Genomic DNA, 25,518 nt, shown 5'->3' with positions numbered 1-25,518 from the left:
TACGAGCTCAGTTTTTTCCTGAGTGGGCGTGTTTCAGTGACTCGTCCCCTACGTCATCATGATCCCGGAGCTGCACATCTTCTCGCGTCCTGTTTTAGGGAGCAACAGGTGCAGTTACAGTAGCCAGCAAGGCTCAAACCACCTCCCCTAAGCTGTCTTTCGCCTAGCACGCGCTCTACTGCTCCCGTGTCCGCGCTTCTGGACTGTGTCGGGTACGCGCCTGATTCGCTGCCTGGTAACGTCAGAGCTGCCAGCGTGGAGACAAGAGAGCAGTCTGAGGGGTGGCTAGGTGGAGGAAGGCGGAAGTACGGGCAGGAAAAATCCCGGAGAGTAATAGAAGGGCAGCTGTCAGCTGAAGGAGCCGCCATGCAGAAACAAATTCCTCAGGTTGGTGTTATCTGATGCTGGACTGTGTGAACACTAAGACAGGGCTGCAACTAAGGGGTATTATTAGAACCACAGGGCATATTTACTAACAAATGCAGTGACCATTAGTATCCGATGTGCAATTATATTTGCTCGGTGCAATTCATGGCATACTACTGACACGAATGCTTTGATTGCTTTCTAAGGGAGACTGCTCTTGTTCACTTTTTCCTCTCTGTCAGTCAGTGAGCCCTCCAGCGTCAGTGCCAGGGATCTCCATCCTGAGGCCCTCCTGTTGTTCCAATGCAACTCACACCATTGTGTCACAGTGATGTGTTGTAGAGTTGTGCTTGAACTATGGCTAAAGGTTGGACATTTATTCTAAGGCTCTGCAACAATGTTGCTGCTTAGCTGTGTGCACCTTTACTAGGTAAGGGCATTCTGGGGGAGATGCTAATAGTTGTAGTTCTGTGAGCTGGTATTATAAGCTTTCATTCATTGTTTGTATCTTCTTCCAGAAACTGGGAAGAATACCAAAGGGATCAGTGAGCATTTAGCTTCCTTCCCATGGTGCAAATGAAATATATTTCTTTGCGCCGAGTTCCAAAGGGCTGTATAGCTAAAAACAGAGAACCGTAAATTGCATAGACCTCCACAAACGGCAACAAAGACCTAGCCAGCTATTTTTACTTTCAGAGACAAGGTTCAGCAAACCATAATTTTACACGTAATCGATTATTTTCCCAACCGATGCTCCAAAAGACTTATAGTCGGGCTCTTCAACAGTTTAGTAGAGTAGCCATCTCATATCAGTATGAAAAGGACTAGGTATGCACCAAATCCAGGATTCGGTTCGGGATTCGGCCTTTTTCAGATTCGGCCGAATCCTTGTGCCTGGCCGAACCAAATCCGAATTTGCATATGCAAATTGTGGGGAGGGCGGGTTTTCACGTGACTTTTTGTTACAAAACAAGGAAGCAAACCAATTTTTTCCACTTTTCCTTTCCTGCCCCTAATTTGCATATGCAAAAAATAGTGGATTTGGTGCATCTCTAAAAAGGATTGGAGAGCCTTCCAATGTGAATAAATGTTGTTTTTATTGAAGCACTAAATGTTTTGGTCCTTCCTCTGGTGCAAGTTACAGAGGAAGGACCCGCATGGACTGAAACATGTAGTGCTTCAAAAAAAACTACATTTATTCACACTGGAAGGCTCTCCTCCAGTCCCTTTCATTATACATAATTTTACATGTGGTACATCCATGTGTGTTGTGATACACTGTCTATTCCTGGTAAGCGAATGTGTTTTATCAGGCTGTGCCCTCTTGCTTTACAAGGAACATATTTAAAGGGATTCTGTTGTGATTTTTATGATGTAGTTTTTATTTCTAAATGACACTGTTTACACTGCAAATAATTTGCTATACAATATAACATGTAATTCCTGAACCAGCAAGTGTATTTTGTTTTAGCTGTAATATTGGTGTGTAGGCGCCATCTCAGGTCATTTTGCCTGGTCATGTGCTTTCAGAAAGAGCCAGCACTTTAGGATGGAACTGCTTTCTGGCAGGCTGTTGTTTCTCCTACTCAATGTAACTGAATGTGTCGCAGTGGGACCTGGATTTTACTACTGAGTGCTGTTCTTAGATCTACCAGGCAGCTGTGCCCTATAACTTGGATTTTTAGCACATGAGGCTATAGTCTGCCACTTCCATCCAGTGGAAAACAGTCAAAGCTCCTGTTACTGCTCCTATGAAAGCCTTTTTCCACTGCTGTGCCTTAGGCCTTACACTTACACATTTAGCAACTCTAAATATAGAAGGAAGAAGTGTCAATATGTAAAATTCCTTGTTTGCCATTGCTGAGGAAGCTATCAGGTTTTTATTTTTGCTCATTTCAGACACTAATTCTTTTACAAACCTGCCCAAGCACTTTGCTGAGTTTGCTTCTGGCCTGTACCCGAACCCCAGTTACACCCCTTTCAACTCCACATGTCAGCCTGACAAAACTGCATAAGTTGACAAGGACACAAAGCATTCTTACTATAAGATGGTTCTGTCATTACTCTGGAGAGTTAAACATATGTTGTGTGTCATTGCTCAGTAGGCCTCACTTCCTGGTCAGCAGGTTACCGAGTACCACGGATTCATTTACATGGGCGTTTTCTGACAGGGAAGAAACTGAATGAGATGCATGGCCAGTTTTTGTTCAGTTTGTGTTTCCTTATTGCTAGAGAATCATTAAAGTACCTGGAAGACTCGTGCAGAAGAGAAGGGTTTGGCATTAGCTACACCAATAAATAAACTGTGCTGGTTGTTTTGTATACAATACCTGCCCCAGCTTACTAGCTGCATTGGCTCGTGTTTGTCTGTGTCTCCGTGCAACAGCACCCAACCGATCACAAGTTCACAGCACTCCCTGTACATACAGAGCAATAGAGTGTTTCACCTTTTTGAAAGCTATTGCTGGAATTGGAGGGCTCGAGTTGGGGTGGTTGAGATGGTGTCATTATTTTGCTTATTTATTTGAATGACATAGAGCCAAGCATTGTTTTGTATAAGTGCCGGTCACTTTCAAAAATCGGCATCCAAGGACCATCCTGGGTCAAACAAAGGAGCAGAGTTGCAGCATAACACCTGTATGAATATAATCAAAATTATTTTTAGAAAACCTTGTTTGATTCAGATAAGTTGTCATTTCTGCCTAAAGTTTAGAGCTGTAATATTAGAGGAATAATGACATATTCTAATTTTAACAAGAAAGTCTCACTATGCCTATATTAACCTTAGTGTGCTAATAATTTGTAATGGAGGCACCCCTCTATCTGTCCCCCAGTTCTCCGTTTCCTAACCTGTATCAATCTATGACACAGCATAAAGGACAGCTGCTTCCTGAGTTACATTACCCTTGGGGTGGGCAGTGTTCTGGGTATTGAGTGGGGGCACTGTTTTCATGTTTCTTCCATTCTACCATAACAATACCCTGACCCCAAGCACACAGTCAATCCCAAACCCGCTCTCCTTTAAACCTCGTTGGATTGTCACTCCGGTTATTAAAGGGGTGGTTCAACTTTAATTTAACTTTTAGTATGTTGTAGAATAGCTAATTCTAAGCAACTTTTCAGTTGGCCTTCATTATTTATTTTTTATAGTTTTTGAATTATGTGACTTCTTCTGACTCTTTCCAGCTTTTAAATAGGGGTCACTGACCCCATGTAGAAAACTATGCTCTGTAAGGCTACACATTTATTGTTATTGCTAATTTTTATTGCTTATCTTTCTATTCAAGGCCTCTCCTATTCATGTCCCAGTCTCTTAATCAAATCAATACATGGTTGCTAAGGTAAGTTGTAACCTAGCAACCAGACTGCTGAAATAGCAAACTGGAGAGGTGCTGAATAAAAATCATAATAACTCAAAAACTACAAATATTTATAAAAATTGTATCAGTCTCTACATCATACTTAAAGTTAATTTAAAGGTGAACAACCCCTGTAAGGGAGACCAGGGGACACTTACATTAGAATGATGAGTGACACAGAGTTTATAAAGGTGTAGTGACAATTTCCTGTTATAACCTGGAACATTTAGTCAGTGTGCTTATTTAGATGCCTCTTGCATGCATTAATCTGATAATTTCCAGCGAAGAATGATGAAACTGGATAATCTGGTTAGTGTGTATTTACTGTGTGCTAGATTCAGATGTCATTGTATTTGCAGTTGATTAATTCTGTCATAAGACATTCTAAAATATAATGTAGGTTGTTCATAGGAATTGGTACCTTCATAGCTGTTAAAATATCCTTTGTACTTCTGGGAAGGCTTCCCACTAGATGCTGGGACATTATTGGCAGAATTTGCTTCCGTTCAGCCATGAGCATTATAAAGGTTGGGCATGTTGTACAAGGGGGCATTATTATACTAAAACAGATAAAGGCCTTAACCAACCCCCGGGAGGCATTGAAATGTCAAGAATGTTAAAGGACACAAGGTAATTCAGTCAGCACCTGTGCCTTTAAAATTGTTTCAGTCTGGTGCAAGTCCGACAGTTTCCACTCTGAACTCTGACCCAAACAATTTGCCAATATTTCAGACCGCCATCGGCTTGATAAAATACCGATGGTGGTCTGAAACATTGCCGAATTGTTTGGGTCAGAGCCCATGGCTTAATAAAGGCTTTTTAAAGAAAAGGAAAATCGTGAGTGGTGCTGCCCATGATAAAAGTATTTGGCAAAGAATGTTAAAGGAGACATATTATGTAAAAAGCAAGAATGTACCAGTGCATTCAACTCTTAGATATAGAAGGAATGTGCTTTTAAAAGTTGTGTTTCTTGGTACTTTAGTGAATATTTCTGCAAAAACCCCACTAGTCCCGCCCATCTGTTCCACTTCCTGCTGCCTCCTTTCCCAGGCTGTGCAAAGGAACCAGTGGCACTCAGCACACTGCACTGTAGGATAGGAACCAATCAGCAGCTAGGCTGAACCTGAAGCCCGTCTTTGCATGTGTGCCTACAGGGTTGTTATTGGCTGTCCTCCTCCTACTGTGCTTCTGGCAGGGACCATTAGGACACGCCTACCCCTCATTTGAAACAGGGTCAGGGACAAACGAACATCTATAGGGAGCTTCAATAAAGGGACTAATTTTTAAAGAAAATATTAATTTTAGAACAATGTGAAAGCAACACCATATTGTATACATAATTGCCAACAAAATTAAGTTTGTTTTTTTCAAGTTTATCCTATATGTCTCCTTTAATATACACTGTAGGGTTAAGATTAACAAAACCCAGTGGAACTGAAACCTGTAGTCCAAACCATGAAGCTGGACTGCAGTACCCACCTTATGGTCAGTACACAGTGAATTACTTAGTAAAATGCTTATATTTGTGCTGAAATCCACCCCATGTTTAGGGTTGGGACGGAAGGCTGTGTGTGACACTAGCCTTGCAGTCAACATTACACCCAGGCGTGTTCTCTTCATATACACCAAACCCAGAATTCTAAGTTGCTTAGAATTAGCCATTTAGCCATTCTATAAGATACTAAAACCACCCCTTAAATATAAAGCCTTAAACGGGTTGTTCACCTTCAAGCACCTTTCCCAGTTTAATTGGTTTCATATAATTCACATGAAATAAAGACTTATTCCAATTACTTTGTTTTTTATTTTTGACCGTATTTATAATACTGAAGAGTTAAGTTGTGTTTTTTTTTCACCTTTTAAACCAGCTCTGGGGGGGGGGGGGGTCGCCGACTCTTTAACTGTTCTAAATTGATACATTTAGTTGATACTCTTGTTACCTTTGTCCCTGCTGAGCAGAATCCCTGATCTTCATTACAGGCAGCTGTTAGACTTGGTACAATAGTTGCTAATATTCTACAGATACTGCTGAGAAATGTAGCAACTGAATGTAGCAAATTATAAAAGTAAGGAATGCTTCAGGATTAGTGATGTGCGGGCTGGCCCGATATCCGCAGATTTACCCGCGAGTTTGGGCCGACCTCGCACCCCCCTTTCTGGGTCGCGGGCTGGTGCGGGTTGAGCTCTTCTGACTGTTCGCCCCGCCCGCGACCTTACAAATGCCGGCTTCCGACTTCCAGGTTGAACTTTTTATAGACCCGCGGGTCTATAAGAGGAACCCAGAAGTCGGGTGCGAGTGGAAGGGTGGCGGGCGGGTCTGGTGAAAAACCTGACCTGCACATCACTATTCTGGATCACTGAGCTGCCAGATAGAGACACTAGAGACGCGAACATTAAACTTTAAACTTAAATTGTGGGAAAACGGTAAAAAATAAAAGATGGAAAACAATTGAAAAAAAAGTATTTGTTTATGGCGAACAATCTGAAAACAACTGAACTGAAAAAAGTGTTTGGAAGGTGAACAACCCACTTAGGTCATATTGTAGCCCTTCTGCAACATTCTCAGGAAAATATTCCGACACCCAATTCACTTCTATAGCCGTTTGGAGAAATTTATTAATGTAACAGACCTGGTTTCCACAATTTATAGATTTTTTTTTTCTTAAGAACATGGGTTTTATTTCTTTCATTAGACTTTATAGGTTGATGTCCAGACCTCAGCCAAGCCAACTTTGATGTAGCTACTTCCTGCATAGAACAACCTGCTGCTATGATACTGTCATCATGTATTAACTGGGTTTTATTGCTTTATTAAAGAACCCGCTACTTTGCCTCTGACACTGTTCTGACAGTTCTTTTGCCGCCTTACGGTTTTATGGCATGGAAATGAGCATATCGTTTTTGCAAATTTTCACCCTTGTCATGTTTGACTGTAGAAATGTTTGAAATTCTATAACTCAACCTTATTGAGCTTGTATTGGAGGTATGTTTTGCCTGTTTAGAGATAAAAGTACTTCATTGTTAGAACCACATCCACTGGGCAGTGCATTTATAGAGGTTACAGTCTATTGGTATATATCTGTCAGAAGAAGTTTAAGGGTATAGAAGAATGAAATCTACATTTCTCTTCGGAAAGGTTTTTTTTTTCAGGTGGAAATATAAACATTTTGAAAGAAATCTTTAGAAAATGCAATTCTTTCTACACAGAAGACTAAGCAATACTTGGAAATGTCAGGCTCCTTAAATAATATATTACATATAGCATTGTAGATATTCTAAATGCCTATGCAAAGTTTACCTTATTCTCAGCACATTTCCCTTTCATCCATTTCTTGATTGGGTTAATGTTTTTTTTTGATTCCCTTAAAGGAATTGTTCAGTGTAAAAATAAAAACTGGGTAAATAGATAGGCTATGCAAAATTAAAAATGTTTCTAATATAGTTACGTTAGCCAAAAATGTAATGTATAAATGCTGGAGTGACTGGATGTGTAACATAATAGCCAGAACACTACTTCCTGCTTTTCAGCTCTCTTGCTTTCCCTGTTTGGTTACCCTGGTTACAAGGCAGTAACCAACCAAGAGACTTGAGGGGGGGGGCACATGGGTCATATCTGTTGCTTTTGAATCTTTGGATCAGTTGTAAACTCACTGAACAGATATGTCCCATATGGCCCCCTTCAAGTAGCTTGGCTAACTGAATTGAAGTTTAAAATTTGTCTGTCTCTGGTGGTTCAGTCTGGCAGCTCAGTAATTCAAGAGCTGATTCTGAACTGTTACAATTTTGCAAATTTTTAGTTGATACATTTCTCAGTAGCATATTAACAAGTATTTTATTAATTGTAACGGTTAAAGATAAGAAATGTATCAACTAAATGTATCGATTTAAAACTATTAACGAGTCGGCGACCCCCCTCCCAGAGCTGCTTTAGAAGGTGAAAAAACTTTAAACTTCAATATTAGAAAAACAGTCACACATAGAAAAGAGAAAGTAATTGGAAAAAGTTTTTATTTCTTGTGATCTATCTGAAACCAACTAAACTGAAAAAAGGGTTTGAAGGTGAACATCCCCTTTAATGAAACTTGGGGATTCTACTCAGCAAGTACAAAGATAGGAAATGTATCAAAGTGAATATTCAAATGAAAAAAATTCGAATTTCGAGCTATTTTATGTGTACTTAGATTAGGGAATAGTCCAAATTCGATTTGAATTTGAAAAAAAATTAGAATTGCTGTTTTAGCCTATGGGGGGACTTTGAAAAATCTAAGGTTTATTTGGGAAAAACTTTGAATTGAATTTGATCGAATGCGCTATTACTTTGATTCGTACATTTCGAATTCGGCCGAATACGGACCTATTCAATAAATATGCCCCTTAATGTATCAGTTTGAAGTACTAGTTGGTGACCCCCAACCGGAGCTTCTTAAGAAAGACTTAAGATAGTGAAAACTGAAACTTTAAACTTTAATTTTATAAAAATGGTCCCAAATACAAAATAGAAGTTAATTGAAAAATGTCTGAAAATCTGAAAACAACTGGACAACATAGCCACTGTGGTGGAACTTCTTCCACAAAGACCTCTGTCTTACTCTAAGCAAGCAGTATTTCTCAATGAAAAAATGTAATAAAATAATGTCTGTATATTTTAGTCATTTTATTAAATGTTTTAGCAAATGGGGCTACTTTTCTGATATAGTCAAGTGCTGTAGGGTGTACTTCTTCTCTGGTTCTGCGATTCCTGCCATATTTTTCTAGAAACTTAGTTTTTTGTTTTAATCAGCTGGACTACATTATTCATGTTACACTCTTCTGTATGTAGGTCAGAAAATTTCATGCTTGGTAAAATAGTTACATGGTAGGAAACACATGGGGATTTTTCTGTGGTGGGCACTGATAAGAAAATCGTATAATTATGTGGCATTAGCAATTTAATTCTACAGCAGGGGATCTGTGGCCAGAATTTCTTTTTTATTTTGATATAGAAATACGGCAATGTCATCGTTTTTTTTTTTTTTACTGATTTGCTTTGCTCTTTGATGTTAAAGGGATACAAACTGATATAATGTTATCCCCAGGAATCAACCCCCTTCTCAAACACCCTATTTTGGGTAGGCTGTGTAAAATAAAAAATGTTTTCAATATAGTTAGTTAGCCAAAAATGTAGGGATGCACCGAATCCAGGATTCGGTTCGGGATTCGGCCTTTTTCAGCAGGATTCGGATTCGGCCGAATCCTTCTGCCAGGCCGATCCGAATCCTAATTTACATATGCAAATTAGGTGCGGGGAGGGAAATCACGTGACTTTTTGTCAGAAAACAAGGAAGTAAAAAATATTTTCCCCTTCCCACCCCTAATTTGCATATGCAAATTAGGATTTGGTTCGGTATTTGGCCGAATCTTTATAGAAGGATTCGGGGGTTCGGTCGAATCCAAAATAGTGGATTCGGTGCATCCCTACAAAAATGTTATGTATAAAGGGTGGAGTGAGTGGATGTCTAACATAACATAACCGAACACTACTTCCTGTTTTTCAGATCTCTAACTCTGAGTTAGTCAGTGACTTTAAGTGGGGCCACATGGGACATAACTGTTCATTGAGTTTGCGATTGATCCTTAGCATGCAGCTCAGATTCAAAAGCAACAGATATGACCCATGTGCCCCCCTCAAATCACTGATTGGTTACTGCCAATGAGTGGTAACCAAGAGAGAGCTTAAAAGCAGGAAGTAGTGTTCTGTATTATGTTACACATCCCGTCACTCCAGCCTTTATACATTACATTTTTAGCTAACTAACTATATTGAAAACATTTTTTATTTTGCACAGCCTAATTTACCCAGTTTATATTTTTATACTGAAGTTCTTTAAGTCTGACATATAAGAGATGGCATGACCACATGTCATGTTATCTGTCGACTTTCTCTACCGGTGATTGTCTCTAGGATATGTTGGCTGTAGCGTTTCAGATTGACAATGACAATGTGTGCCTGAAGGTGATCCGTAACTAGTGAACTGGATGGAGGATTTCAAGAATTTTGCCCCTGCCCAGGAAGCTACTAAATGCTGATGATCATTTAAATAGTCATTCAAGGAGAACTAACCTCTCCCTCTATTTTTAAGCTTTAGCCCTCTTATTTGCTCCCCAACTGCATCACTGCCACTAAATACCCCCTGTACCTAGTCTATTAATGCAGGGCTACTCACTGGGGTTTGCTTCTGACACTTTAAGCCACTTCACATCTAAATTCAACCTCCCTGGCAATGGTTACCTGCCAGGACATTGCACACTGGATACCAGTATGAAATTGGCTGGGGTTTCTGTCTCCACGCGCAACTGATAAATGGATATTGGTGCTGTGTGTGCATCAGTGTACTAGAAGCGATGCCACCCCCTCTAAGAAAAATGTCTGCTGCAATTTGTGTGGGAATTGCTTAAGTGGAGGCTGATTTCATGTGCGCAAAAATGAGCTGTAAAAGAGTCTTCTTTTCTTCATGGTGGATGCTAGTATATGTAAAAATCTTCCATGCTTTGCACCTCAATATACTTGAATTATTTTGATTTAATTTGCCCTTGTATGTTTCACTACACAAAGAAGGGTCAGGGCTGCTATGTTGAACCGTATCTGTTCATATTGTGGCAGTAAGAATTCAAAATATCCTGGCTACTGCTATTTTGTTGATTTGGGAGGACTATAAAGTACAGTCAAATACAGACTAGGGGCAATCAAACACGACCACGATATGGTCTTTTATTTTCATTTTCTTCTTCTAATCCACCTGCACAGAGAGAATCAAAATTAGGTTCTTGTCCCAACACTCAACAGATCCCTTCCCAATACCAGCATATTTCCTCCATGCTGGATTTTCTTGCATAGATAGAATAGCATTAAAGTGTAATTCATGGTGCTTATGTAATTGTTGCTGTTTGCTTTATGCTACCTGTTCTGCATGAAATTTGGCAGCCGCAGTTTAAATTTATCTTGTAATTGCCACAAAGGTATTGTGCTCATTTCGTTCTTAATTATAGTCCTATACTGCAGTTGGGTGATAAACAGAGACATAAATTCTCGATGTGCCAAAAATAAAATTAATAATCAGCTTGGCAGTCATATTAATCTGTCTCAATAAAAATAACTGTATAGTAACTGACACGCCCAGGATATTTTTGGTATACTGGTATGGGATCCATTATTCAGAAACCCATTATCCAGAAAGCTCCGAATTACATAATGGCTGTCTCTATTATGATTAAATTATCCAAATTTTTGAAAACGATTTCCTTCTTCTTCGTAATGATAAATCAGTACCTGGTATTTGAGCCAAACTAAGATATAATTATTCAGTATAAGTAGCAAAGCCAGCTTTTTGAGTTTATTTAATGTTTACATGATTTTCTAGTAGACTTAAGGTATGAAGGTCCTAATTGCGGAAAGATCCATTATCCAGAAAACCCCAGGTCCCAAGTAATCTGGATAACTGGTCCCGTACCTCTACTGGTTTAGCGTAAATTGCCATTTTGGCTTCCTACAGTAGTACAGGTATAGGATCCCTTATCTGGAAACCCAATATCCAGAAAGCTCCGAATTACGGAATGGCTGTCTTCCATAGACTCCATTTTATCCAAATAATCCAAATTTTTAAAAATGATTTCCTTTTTCTCTGTAATAATAAAACAGTAGCTTGTACTTGATCCCAACTTAGATATAATTAATCCTTATTGGAAGCAAAACCAGCCTATTGGGTTTATTTAATGTTTGAATGAATTTCTAGTAGCCTTAAGGCATGAAGACCCAAATTACGGAAAGATCCATTATCCGGAAAACCCCAGGTCCCGAGCATTCTGGATAACAGGTCCCATACCTGTACAGTAATTCTTAACCTTCATGTACTCGTTGAACAAACAGCAGATTGTGGAGGGTATTTTTCAGTCCAAACTCAGATTTTCAGGTTAAAAAAAAAAAACTAGAGTTTTTTTTTCATCTGAAAACTCGATTAATTCGAGTTTTCAGGGTTTTCGCCCCAAAATTCACCAATTCATATTTTTTCCATTCAAGTTTTATTCTTAAACCAAAAAACAATCGAGTTGTGAGTTCAGTTGAGGTATAAAAAACCTGACAAACTCGACCTCTGATAAATAACCCCCTATGTATGAAACAGCCCACATCTTGTAACTCATGAAGCATAACAGACACTATCCACACATTTCTGCTGAGTTTCCGTATGCAAATCCATTCCTTGTTGTTTGGAGGAAATGTCTCAGCACATCCAGTTTTCCCTTTCACACAATCAGAACACAGAACAGCAGGCCCATGACTGAGCCTAAAATAACATCACTAATAATGTATTATTGCTTTACCTTCAAGAAAGTATAGATTTTCAAGGCATTTAGCATGACCAGTTTCAATCATCTGTTATCCGGCTTTGTGAGCTCTTGTAAATGTATCTGCCCCTCCCGGGGAGATGTTCCAAATTTTAGCAAGTGGGACTTTTTGTGCCTTCTGAATGGATTACAAAGAGTTGCTTCTGTTCTGTATGCTGCGCTGGCAGGGTGGCACGTGTGCTGATTGTGAGCTTCTCCTTGCACATAGTTGAGGACCAACAAAGCTGTACCAGTGGGCGCAATGCAGAGAGCATGGATTGAAATGTACTATGGTCAGGCAAACATAATTGGCTTTAAGGGGCTTAAATTTGAACTACAGGTTTGGGACCTGTTATCCAGAATGCTCGGGACCTGGGCTTTTCTGGATAATGGATCTTTCCATAATTTGGATCTTCAACTTAAGTCTACTAGAAAATCATTTAAACATCAAATAAACCCAATAAGCTGTTTTTTTATCCAAAAAGGATTAAATACAAGTTACTGTCTTATTATTACTAGAGATGGGCGAATTTTTTCGCCTTGTTTCACCGCAAAAATGGCGCCCATAGACTTGTATGGCATTGTGCGTCAAAAAAAAAAAAAATACGCGCAACAAATTTTTTTTAGACGGGTCAAATTCGCCCATCCCTAATTATTACAGAGAAAAAGAAAATAATTAGTAAAAATTTGGATTATTTGATTATAATGGAGTCTATAGGAGACAGCCTTTCCGTAATTCTGAGCTTTCTGGATAATGGGTTTCCAGATAACAGATCCCATACCTGTACTTTGCACATAAAGGAGTAGTTCACCTTTATGTTAACTTTAAAGGAATTGTTCAGTGTAAAAATAAAAACTGGGTAAATAGATAGATAGGATAGATAGGCTGTGCAAAATAAAAAATGTTTCTAACTGTAACTCAGTTTAGATCAAGTATAGGTAAGGGATCTGTTATACAGAATGCTCGGGACCAGGGATCTTTCCGTAATTTGGATCTTCATACCTTAAGTCTTCTAGAAAATCATGTAAACAATAAATAAACCCAGTAGGCTGGTTCTGCTTCCAATAGGGAATCATTATATATTAGTTTGGATCAAGTACAAGGGACTGTTTTATTTTTACAGAGAAAAAAAATAAATAATTTTTTTAAAATTTTGATTATCATGGAGTCTATGGGAGACATCCTTTCTGTAATTCGGAAGTTTCTGGATAACGGGTTTCTGGATAACAGATCCCATACCTGTACAAGAAAAAAGGAAATAGTTTAAAAAAAATTTGATTATTTGGATAAAATGGAGTCTGTTGGAGATGGCCTCTCTGTAATTTCTGAGCTTTCTGGATAATGGGTTTCTGTATTGCTACTTTTTATTAATCCTTAATTTCTATTCAGTCTCTCTCCTATTAATATTCCAAATCAATGCATGGGTGCTAGGGTCATTTGGATCCCAGCAACCAGATTGCTGAAATTGCCAACTGGAGAGGTGAACAACCCTCTTTATGGTGAACTACCCCTTTAATCATTTAACTTGTAAATGCACCCCATTAGATAAAGATCCTAATGGATATTTTTCTTCTGAATGCCTAATGGATTAATGATTATCAGGGTATTCCTTTAAAGACTGGTGAATACAGTGGTAATTACATTAACTTTTATCACGGTTGAACAAAGTGATAATTGGAGTGCAGAAGAAAAGTTGGATAATATATTTCCTACAAGTAAATTCATGCTCAACCTTTAAAGGGATACTGTCATGGCAAAAAATGTTTTTTTTCAAAATGAATCCGTTAATAGTGCTGTTCCAGCAGAATTCTGCACTGAAATCCATTTCTCAAAAGAGCAAACAGATTTTTTTATATTCAATTTTGAAATCTGACATGGAGCTAGACATATTGTCAATTTCCCAACTGCCCCAAGTCATGTGACTTGTGCTCTGATAAACTTCAATCACTCTTTACTGCTGTACTGCAAGTTGGAGTAATATCACCCCCCCCTCCCTTTTTCCCCCCAGCAGCCAAACAAAAGAACAATGGGAAGGTAACCAGATAACAGCTCCCTAACACAAGATAACCGCTGCCTGGTAGATCTAAGAACAGCACTCAATAGTAAAAACCCATGTCCCACTGAGACACATTCAGTTACACTGAGAAGGAAAAACAGCAGCCTGCCAGAAAGCATTTCTCTCCTAAAGTGCAGGCACAAGTCACATGACTGGGGGCAGCTGGGAAATTGACAAAATGTCTAGCCTCATGTCAGATTTTAAAATTGAAAAAATTGAATATAAAAAAAATCTGTTTGCTCTTTTGAGAAATGGATTTCAGTGCAGAATTCTGCTGGAGCAGCACTAATAACTGGTGCGTTTTGGAAAAAAATTTTTTTCCCATGACCATATCCCTTTAAGCAGATAGTCGCCTCCTAGGACAGAAATCCTGACCACAGCAATGATCAACGCTGTGCTCCAACTATGGGGCAAATTCACTAACCCCTGGAAATTCGCCAGCGACGGCTTCGCTCACATCACCACACTTCGCCAGGCGAAAATTCACCAGGACAACGCTAATTCACTAAAATGCAAAGTTGCGTCCAGGGCACCAAACAATGCAAGAAGTTTCACTAGCGTTAATTCGGCAAGCTGAGCGAAGTTGCGCTAGCGTTGGCTAATTTGCATACGGCAGGAAGTTAAAGTTGAATGGACGTATATATGTTGCAGCAAATACATTACACAAGCCCAGGAAACCTTAATAAAATAAAATAGTTGTTATAATGCCCTACACATGAGCCCAGTGTATAGTTTATGTGCCATATGTTAGGAAATGTAGGGGGGAAGCCGGTTACCCTAAAAAAAATTTACGATCTTTTGCAGCCTATCACCCTGAAAAACTGAAAAGTCGCCAGTGTTTTTTTAGGACTTGGAAAAATTTTCAAATTTTTTTTGAGGAAGTCCTATCTACTCTATTGCACTTCGCCTGGTCTGAGGTGGCGAACACAAGTCTGCCGCAAGAGGTAACGTTCATTAAAATCCGCAACCTAGTGAATTTGCGTAGTTATGTCCATTTGCCAGAGTGAAAATTTGCCTGGCGTTAGAGTAGCATTAGAGTCTATCTCCTTTGCTAGCGAATTTATGCCAGTGGCAAATTTTCTCCAGCGTTAGTCACTTCTCCCTTTAGTAAATTTGCCCCTATGGGTATAAAATGCATTATGTATCTCAGTCTGTGGGATATCTCCCATATAAATAGCCCTACCTGCTCTTTGAAAATAACTACTAATAATCACTTATACTAATTTGAATGGTAAATGTGTAAAGAAGGCTGATTATTCTTTATATTAAATTGTCTATTTGAGGCCAAGGTGTTTGCACCCTTGTTTTAAAACAGAATATATTTTCCCTATTGTCTCTCCTTTTTCGCAACCAGCATTTGAAAAAATATATGCTGCTTATGAGAGTCCAATGTTATTTTTTTAAAGGTAGTATTGTGTATATACAGCGCTGGAGCTTCCTCATTCGTGTGATAGAAGCGGTACGGTAGTCATTATTATGGTTTATGTAACTCCTGAGAGTCAGACAAAGTATAAATAATAAATGAAACAGAGTCCAAATGGCCATACTAAAGGAATAGCAAATACAAGGGATTTTATATATAAAGTGACAGCTGTGTTGCAGGATTAGGTTGGAGACATTGAGCACTAGGTAGCTCCAGCAGGTTATGGGGATACAGACACAGGGTAGGTGCAGCCCACAGCATGTCACTCTCAAATTATTCATGTTGATTGCTTGCCAAAAATGCAATTAGCAAATCACTTTTGAATCTCTGCAAGAGTGTGTATTATTGGGAAGATCCAGTGCCAATCATAGGTAGTGGATCTGTTATCCAGAATGCTCAGGACCTGGGGTTTTCCAGAAAATGGAACTTTCTGTAATGTGGATCTTCATACCTTAAGTCTACCAGAAAATCATTTAAACATAACTAACCACAATAGGCTGATTTTGCTTCCAATAGGGATTAATTATATGTTAGTTTGGATCAAGTACAAGCTACTGTTTTATTATTACAGAGAAAAATAAATACTTTAATAAAAATTCAAGCTATTTGGATCAAATTGAGTCTATGGGAGATAGCCTTCCTGTAATTTGGAACTTTCTGGATAACTGGTTTCCGGATAAAGGATCCCATAGCTGTATTATGCATATAGGCTCTACTATAATGTGTTAAAATATATACAACAGTATGCAATAAACCTGGCCGATCAATTTTCGGACAGATGTCGGACAAAAAACCGTAAGATGTACGATCGTTCGAATCCCACTAACCGCATGACAATTTGACGGATTGGTCGAACTTCGCCAAAAATCAGTCATTCAGCAAGAGAAATCTTTGCGTCTATCGGGAGACTTACAGTAGCTGTTATAACTATCCAAATGAATAGTTGTCGTTCTTCTGGTAATGGCAGTCATTTACGTAAACACTGTAAAGGCAATTAAAAAGGTTTAGGATGAAGATAATGACTTAATTACACATTAGATCAAGTCACCATCAAGAGTAAAATAATAGCACAACCGGTATTGGCAGGATTCCTTAAGCAATGGCACATACAGCATTTATATATAAGCTCATTTACTAATGCTGGGCAGGATACACTACTATACACCCAATTTACAACTAAAGAAATCCAGGAGTATGTTTTATTAATCCACATATTTGTATGTTATGAATAGGAGAGGTGCTGAATACAAAGAAAGAGTAATCAAATGTAGCAATATCAATAAATGTGTAGCCTTGCAGAGCATTTGTTTTTTTTAGATGGGGTTGGTGACCCCCATTTGAAACCTGTAAAGAGTCAAAAAGAAAATGGTGCATCATTTAAAACCTATAAAAAATAAATAATGAAGACCAATTGAAAAGTTGCCTAAGATTGACCATTCTATCTAACAAACTACAAGTTTATTTAAAGGTGAGCCACCCATTTAATGTTTTGAATACACGGGGTTACACTTGTTTTAATAAAGATTTAAAGGGAAATGGTTGCTGTAATAAAAAGTCACAACGCTATATTTTTTATTCTTAAAGTGATACTGACACTAAACATGTTCTTTTTATATATTAATCGACATTAAAAGTTACCTATAGGTCATATTGATCATTTAGCCTTGCTTTTGTAAGTAATTGTTACTTGAAGTTCCTAAACCTGACAGTCCCTTCTTAAAGGGGTGATTCACCTTGAAGTTATCTTTTAGTATGTTATAGAATGGCCAATTATAAGCAACTTTTCAATTGGTCTTCATTATTTATTTTTTATGGTTTTTACATTATTTGCCAGCTTTCAAACGGGGATCACTGACCCCATCTAAAAAACAAAAACAAATGCTCTGTAAGGCTACAAATTTATTGTTATTGCTCCATTTTATCGCTCCTCTTTCTATTCAGGCCTCTCCTATTCATATCCCAGTCTTTTATTCAAATCAGTGCATGATTGCTAGGGTAACTTGGACCCTAGCAACCAGATTGCTGAAATTGAATAAAAAGCTTAATAACTCAAAAACCACAAATAATAAAAAAAAAAAAATGAAAACCAATTGCAAATTGTCTCAGAATATCACTCGCTACTAAAAGTTAATCTAAACGTGAACAACCCCTTTAACCTGTCAATTACAGTTTCTAATGCAAACAGACTACTGCTGAACAAATGTGGCAGCCCCCATAGAGGAACCTGGGAGTAAGAAAGGTTATGTAAAAACATCAGCTTTTATGGAAAAAGTATAAATAGCATTCAAAAACAATGGTATCATTGATATAAATGTATTATTTAATATTATTTTCTGGCGTCAGTATCTCTTTAAGTATAAGTGAAAGGTATAAATGGCGTATTAGTGTTTTAGCTCCATCTAATATTTTTCCAGTAGTGCAGTGCAGAATGGCCACTCATACTGGAATGAGGCAGGTGCAGCAGCTGAAATAAGTCCGTGACTCATAGCATGAGTGCATTGCCAAGAAATGTTAGGCTGAGCCGATAAAACCTATAGGTCAATATAATATCACTTTAATGCACTACAATTACCTGTGCAAAATGCCACTGTTCTTTCTTTAGAAGGCAGAGAGCAGTTCTTCCATTCTCTAATGATGCAGTTGTTGTCTGGCAGCAAAATATGCCAAATATGATGGCATGATGGTGTATAAGGTACACCCTTTGAGCAATAATATTCTAGGGCGTTTGGCTGAAAACTGTTGCTGGCACAGGTACAACAGTGGCTTCTCAATCAGGAAGCCTAGTATATAAATATGTACAATTCTCAGCCACATCCTTATTTGAATAACCTTTGGTTCTGCAAATCCCTAGAACTCTGGCAATGCTGTATGTAAAGGAACAGTAACATCAACAATTTAAATTGTATCAAAGTAATTAAAATACAGGTATAGGATCCATTATCCAGAATGCTCAGTACCTGGGGTTTTCCAGATAACAGATCTTTCCGTAATTTGGATCTTTATACCTTAAGTCTACTAGAAAATCATTTAAACATTAAATAAACCCAATAGGCTGGTTTTGCTTCCAATAAGGATTAATTATATTTAAGTTTGGATCACATACAATGGACTGTTTTATTATTACAGAGAAAAAGGAAATCATTTTATGAAAATTTGGATTATAAGGATAAAATGGAGTCTATGGGAGACAGCCATTCAATAATTCTGAGCTTTCTGGATAATGGGTTTCCGGATAACGGATCCCATACCTGTATAATGTACTGTTGCCCTGCACTGGTAAAACTTCAGGAACTCTACTATAGTTTATATAAAGCTGCTGTGTAGCCATGGGGGCAGCCATTCAAGCTGGAAAAAAGGATAAGGGTAAGGTAACCTGGAGATTCGGGAAAAATTTAATCCCCTGGCGACTAATTGCCTCTTTTTTGGGGGCAACTAATCTCCCCGAACTGCTTCCCCCTGTCTTCCCCCTGCTACAATGAAAAAACGCCCAAAAAAAAAGGCATGGCACTCACATCGCTTTGTTTTCCTAAGTCGCTGGAAGTTGCCACATGAGGAAACTTCGGGCGACTTTGGAAAACGAAGCACTGCGAGTGCCATGCCGCTGGTGATTTTTCATTGTAGCAGGGGGAAGCCGTTCAGGGAGATCAGGCGCCCCAAAGAAGAGGCGATTAGTCGCCGGGAGACTAAATCTCCCCGAATCTCCACGTTTGACCTTACCCTAAAGGGCACAGGTTACATAGCAGATAACAGATAAAACACCATTGTATTGGACAGGGCTTATCTGTTATGTGTTGTGTAACCTGTGCCTTTTTTCCAGCTTGTATGGCTGTCCCCATGGCTACACTGCAGCGTGTTTATATAAATTATAGTAGTCTTTATGAAGCAAACACACAGCTTTTACCAGTGCATGCTAATACTATATTATATGTTTATTACTTTAAAACATTTTTTGGTGTTACTGTTCCTTTAAGTTCCTGTAGCATGTTTTTTAATGGTGCCTTCAGCATTGTCACATATTATAACTTGATTTATAGCTCTATAACATGTTTCCCTGGCTGTAATAAGAGTTGTCTGTGTAATTTGTTGATTTGTTAATGTCATTCTAATTTCTCTTTGTAGATGGTTGACCCGACCTTAGCAGAAATGGGAAAGAATCTGGACGAAGCAATGAAAATATTGGAAGATAATCAGAGGTACAGCATTTGAAACCAGATAATGGTAGCTCCTAAATCTATTGTCAGGGCAGCAGCTCCAAGCCAATTTAGACAAGGTGTGGTGACTTTAATAAATAAAACAAATAATGGCTTCCAGGAGCAAAGGCACAGGTTTTTCTTTCTTCCTCCTACAAGCAGACACATCTGTTTCCATGAAGGTTCATGCAGCCCGTCCCTTCCATTTGCATCAATCTCTTTTCTTGCAATGAAACTGTTAAATGCAGTTATGGTATTGATTCCCATGTACGCGTGGATAGGGTTGTGTTTATTTTAAGACAGAAGAACAAGTTTGAAGGTTTTAAATAAACTTTACATGCTCATATGATAATGAATGATGTGCTGAAAAATATTCTGTGCTTGTGTCACCACCACTGAGGCTGTTTGCAAGCACTGTCTCAGCATTCAGAATTGAATTGAACATAAGTATGGGCGTTAGAAAAGTTTGCTCCTTTCTACTACACCTAAAAGGCCATGCAGTTTAAAAGCACACTTAAATAAAAATAATAACCTCTACAATCTCAATTTGGAGCTCTCTCCCCTTATGTTGACCTTTATCAGCCTGCCCTAGAAGAGAATTCAAAGAAGCCAAATTGTATTTCAGTCTTACATTTGGTTTCCCAAACCTTTCATATCAGACCAATCCCATTGGCAGACATTAAAGGAGAACTAATGTGAAAAGCCCCTTCCACTACCCTCCATAGTGCTCCCTCCCTGCTTCTGTCCTGCATAGTGCATTAGTGAAATATGTGCCCCTAATTGTGAAATGAATGTATCTGTGCAGAGTAGCACAGCGGAGCTCAAGGGAGTGCAGGGAGTAAAGATGGTGCCCTTGTGCTCTGCTGTGCCACTTTGCACAGATACATTAGTTTCACAATTAGGGGCACATCTTTCACTACTCTGCACAGACATGTGAGTTTCCCAATTATGGACACATTTTTCACAAATGCACTATGCAGGACAGAAGCAGAGAGGGGCACTATGGAGGGTAGTGGAAGGGGCTTTTCATGTTGGGGGGGGGAGGGTAGTTCTCTTTTAATCCTCACCCTATCTCATGACATACATAGTAAAATAGTAAGTTAGTTTGAAAAAAGACACAAGGCCATCAAGTTGAACCTTCTAACTTTTTTAACCTGCCTAATCGACAGTTGATCCAGAGGAAGGCAAAAAACCCCACCTGAAGCCTCTCCAATTTGCCTCAGAGGGGAAAAAAATGACTCCAAAATGGCCTGATATCCACCAGGGATACATCTATACAAACATCTATACAAACTATACATCACCCCAACCAAGGCCGTATGCACTGGAAAACAAACCCATGCCGATTATCCTACATGTAGCACCGTGTCTGCCTATGACCTATAAAGGCGCAGGGTTACTTTGACAAGAATAGTTGAGCAGTACATTAACCTTTATTATATTCTTTATTATATTCTTCCCACACAGGCCATCTGAGGAAGAGAAAGATGGAAAGAAATACACAAGAAAGGATATTCCTGGACCACTTCAAGGAAGGTGAGGGACACTGAATTGTTTTAGGGAATAAGTCCCACAAAAATGTTACAATGAAATTATACTTCCACCTCTTATGGAATTGCTCAGGTACTTAATATGCCCAAACTATAAAGGAAACCTTAGTATACCAGTTCTGGATGTATAGCACAGCTCCAGTTACAGCATATGGGTAGAGGCTAGTGATGTGCTGGTTGAGAAAAACTGGACCCGCACTGGACCTGCACCCAGCTTCTCACCTTCATTTATGATGTTGTCACAAAAGGGGTGGAGCAGACGCGAGTCTATAAAAAAGGCAGGTAGTCTAAGGCCCGCAACCCACAAGAGGTTTTTTAAAAAACATGAATTTCCAATCACACATTTACACATGCTGGCAGTGGCGTGGTATTTTGGTCATTTACATGATCCATGTGTCATTGCCCTTAAAGGGGTAGTTCACATTCAAATTAATGTTTACTATGTTATAGAATGGCTAATTCTTGGCAACTTTTCATTGGTCTTCATTTTTTATACTTTTATAGTTTTTGAATCACTTGCCTTCTTATTCTGCTGTGAAATGGGGCCACTGGCCCATTTCCACAAAGTGGACCTGTCATCCAGACACAAAAAGCAGTATAATAAAAGACCTTTTTAAATTAAACATGAAATCCAATTTCTATTTTTTAATAAATCATTCATAGCTGTTGTACGCTCATTTAATAATCTCAGCTCTCAATCAAATATTGTCTGCCCCTCCTCTATGCCTTAGGCATAGAGGCGGGGCAGAAAATTACTTTCACTTTCCATTCAGCACTTCCTAGATGTCACTGCTCTCCCCACATTCCCCTGTTCTCTTCACTGTTTAATTGTGTAGCCAGGGCATGGGGATGGACATCAGGTCCCACATTCTGGTGCACAAACAAGATTCTGAGATGATGCAAGGCTTGACTTAATAACAAAAATGTGTCCACAAAATGGCTCCTGCCTGCTTGCTATAATTATGAATTCCCAGACTGAAGGAAACAAGATTCAAATAATTTATATAGTGTAATTAAAGTTCATTCTGCTTGACTAATGTGATAAAATAGGATTTTGAACAATTTTTTGGGGTGATGGGTGCCCTTTAAAAGAAAACCAATTGCACAGATGCACAGTGTACCTTTTGTTATTTGTCACAGATTGTAACATTGGGGTTCATTTTTGTATCCTTCGCATTATTTTCTTGAGACATGTTTTGTCTTATGCTGTCATGTATTGTGATTTAAAACCAATAAAAAATATGGTTAAAAAAAAAAAAAGAAAACCAATTGCAAATTACATCATACTGAAAGTTCATTCAAAGGTTTACAAACCCCTTTAAAGCAGTTATAGCTGCAAAGGTAGGTCTGCAGGGTATTATTATACTTCTGCAAAGAGCACATTACATTGTTCTTAAATTAAAATATCAGAGAGGGGAAAAATTGTGTTGTAAATCAAAGGAAAATGTAGTTGCAAATATTTACCCCTGTTAAAGCCTTGCTATATATATATTGCAAAATGTATGCAAAAGGTTTGCAATTTGGAATCCAGACATCTAAGCAAAGGCAATATATTAATTTAGAAGACTAAATAATCACTTTTTTGCCTTTTTCCAGTGGTCAAAACATGGTGAGCGTTTTGCAGTTAGTTCAGAATCTCATGCATGACGATGAGGAGGAGCAGTCCCCATCATTACGGTATGGTTTGGAAAATGTTAGAGCATGAATATGAATCTCAATGAATTAAGTTAAAAAATAAAAAATGTCCCCAGCCATCACCATTGACTTGCTGATGTCACACGCAGTCGTAGCCTAGGGTAGCACTGGACCTAAATACAGAGCTGCTTGCCAGATAGATTTAGATATAGACGGAACGTGCTTTAAAATAATTTGTTTCTGATTACTTTATTGAATATTTATGCAAAAACCCTACTAGCATCTGCATCTGTTCCACTTCCTGCTGCCTCCTTTCCCAGGCTGTGCAGGGGAGCTGGCGGCACTTAGCACACTGATAGGCCGACTTGATAGGGATCTGAAGCCTGTCTTTGCTTGTGTGACTGCAGGGCTATGATTGGCTGTCCCCCTCCTACTGTGCCTCTGTCGGGACCGTTGAACACCCACCCCTCATTTGAAACAGGCAGGGACCAGTCAACATCTATAGGTAGCTCCAGTAAAGGATCCATTTTTAAAGACAATATTAATTTATTAAAAAAAGTAAAACCAGAACCATATAGTATACGACATTGCCTACAAAGGGTTTTTACTTATCCTATAGGTCCCCATTAACATAATTGAATCCAGATTTTTTAGTAAATTAATGAGAATGAATTGTATCTGAAGTAGAGTTTATCCCGTTAAATACTTCATAAAATAGGAAGGCCTAACTGTGCACATGTCATTCTTTTCTGCATATAATATTTGCATTTGTACAGAACAGTGTTATGTGGCTTAGCTACAACAGTGATCATTTATGTAACAGAAAGCAATGTGCAATAAAAAGATATAGGGTGAAATCAGCCATAGTTTTTTCATATTGCAGTTTCCAAACTGCCTCAGGTCTCTGTGCTCTGTCTCGGACATGACATTATGATTTTATAAATGCCTACAAACTTTATTCCTTCACGGTGGTTTCTTCTTAAATCAAGGTTTTTTTTTTTGTTAGCAATAAGTCAGGCATGTTGTATTGTGAGTTCAGTAGACTAGTACAGACTGATTACTGCTTGCTTTGAACAGTTACGCATTATTACTCCTAATATTAACTGTTATCTTTCCCTGTATTATAGAAGAATCCAGAATGTTGGTGAGCAAGGTCACATGGCCCTCCTGGGACACAGTTTGGCTGCTTATATATCTGTACTTGACAGAGAGCACCTTAGAAAACTCACCACCAGAATCCTTTCAGACACAACACTATGGCTCTGCAGGCTCTTCAGGTATTGTTGGATTCCTGTATGAAGACATCCATTGCCAGTTCTGGGGAAGGAAGAGATGTGTGCAATATTTATTTTTAAATAATGTGTTGTCACAGTGTACATATGCTTTTAACACTGACTGTATTAAAAACAAAAAACTGGTTGGCAACCTATGGCCCTTTAGCTACTTTTCCAGGATAAGAGTATTTGTTATCATACTTACCGATAAATCTCTTTCTCGGAGTCCCGTATAGGCAGCACAGGGCACTAGTGGGCACTAGTGGGTTAATACACCGTTCCCTTTAGGAGGCAGGATGGAACAAAAACTTTTGATCCCTCTGAGGGATCCTCCTCTTCCTTGTATTAACCCCGCCTACTTTAGTTTCGACTAGCACAGCTTATAAGTAGGATAGAACAGTGAAGAAGTAGGGAGGGTAACTCCCTGTGCTGCCTATACGGGACTCCGAGAAAGAGATTTATCGGTAAGTATGATAACAAATACTCTTTTCTCGGTCGTCCCTAGGCAGCACAGGGCACTAGTGGGTGAGTCCCAAAGCAAATAGAAAGGGTGGGAAAGAGAACGAGAAAGAGGAGACTGAACCAAGGTAAGGCGGAAGGCACTAACATGCGCGAAAGACCCTTACTTGTGAACAACTGTTTGTAGAACTTTTCTGCCAAAACTGGCATCCGCAGAAGCATAAACGTTGAACTTATAGAACTTTGTGAATGTGTGCAAAGACGACCAGGTAGCCGCTTTACAAATTTGATCCATGGAAGCTTGATTATAAAGTGCCCAGGAAGCACTCATGCCCCTCGTTGAATGGGCTCCAACCTTTAAGGGCGTGGGTAGACCCTTGAGCTTGTAAATGTACAGAATTAAGTCTTTAATCCATCTAGCAATGGACATCTTGGAAGCTGTCTTCCCTTGATTGTGGGGGCCATACAGCACGAAAAGAGCGTCCGTCTTCCTGATGCTTTCCGTGCTATGTAAATAGAATTTGAGCGCCCGAACCACATCCAGTGTGTGTAAGCGTCTCTCGAGGTCAGAGGACGGTTTCGGACAGAAGGATGGGAGGACAATTTCCTGGTTGAGGTGGAATTCAGAAGACACCTTGGGACGAAAGGATGGAACAGTTCTTAGTACTACTTTGTCCTCGTGGAAGATGCAAAATGGTGGTTTACAGCTAAGAGCACCAATTTCCGAAACTCGTCTCGCTGACGAAATAGCCACTAAAAACGCCACCTTCCAAGTGAGAAACTTCATATCTATGGACGCTAGTGGTTCGAAAGGGCGACCCTGCAGTACTTGAAGAATGAAATTTAA

At 38.9% G+C, this 25,518-nt stretch overlaps 2 protein-coding genes across 2 annotated transcripts in view; one reads left to right on the top strand and one right to left on the bottom strand.

Moving 5' to 3' along the window:
• Positions 1-300: 300 nt before the first annotated feature.
• pdxdc1.L (pyridoxal-dependent decarboxylase domain containing 1 L homeolog) overlaps positions 301-25,518 on the top strand; it is a 54,734-nt gene continuing 29,516 nt past the window's right edge. The window contains 5 exon segments of the mRNA NM_001093134.1: positions 301-387; positions 19,683-19,756; positions 21,221-21,289; positions 22,900-22,980; positions 24,066-24,215. Of these exon segments, the coding sequence (NP_001086603.1) occupies positions 367-387; positions 19,683-19,756; positions 21,221-21,289; positions 22,900-22,980; positions 24,066-24,215 (395 nt within the window). The 5' untranslated portion in view covers positions 301-366.
• Positions 24,175-25,518, bottom strand: part of ntan1.L (N-terminal asparagine amidase L homeolog) — a 47,961-nt gene continuing 46,617 nt past the window's right edge. Inside the window, exon 11 of the mRNA XM_041575775.1 lies at positions 24,175-24,255. Coding sequence (XP_041431709.1) covers positions 24,193-24,255 — 63 coding nt within the window. The 3' untranslated portion in view covers positions 24,175-24,192. The remainder of the gene's footprint in view (positions 24,256-25,518) is intronic.

The sequence above is a fragment of the Xenopus laevis genome, chromosome 9_10L, assembly GCF_017654675.1.
Source record: "Xenopus laevis strain J_2021 chromosome 9_10L, Xenopus_laevis_v10.1, whole genome shotgun sequence".
Lineage (NCBI taxonomy): Eukaryota > Metazoa > Chordata > Amphibia > Anura > Pipidae > Xenopus > Xenopus laevis.
Note: the sequence above shows the minus strand (reverse complement) of the source record. Positions and strands in the feature narration are given on the sequence as shown.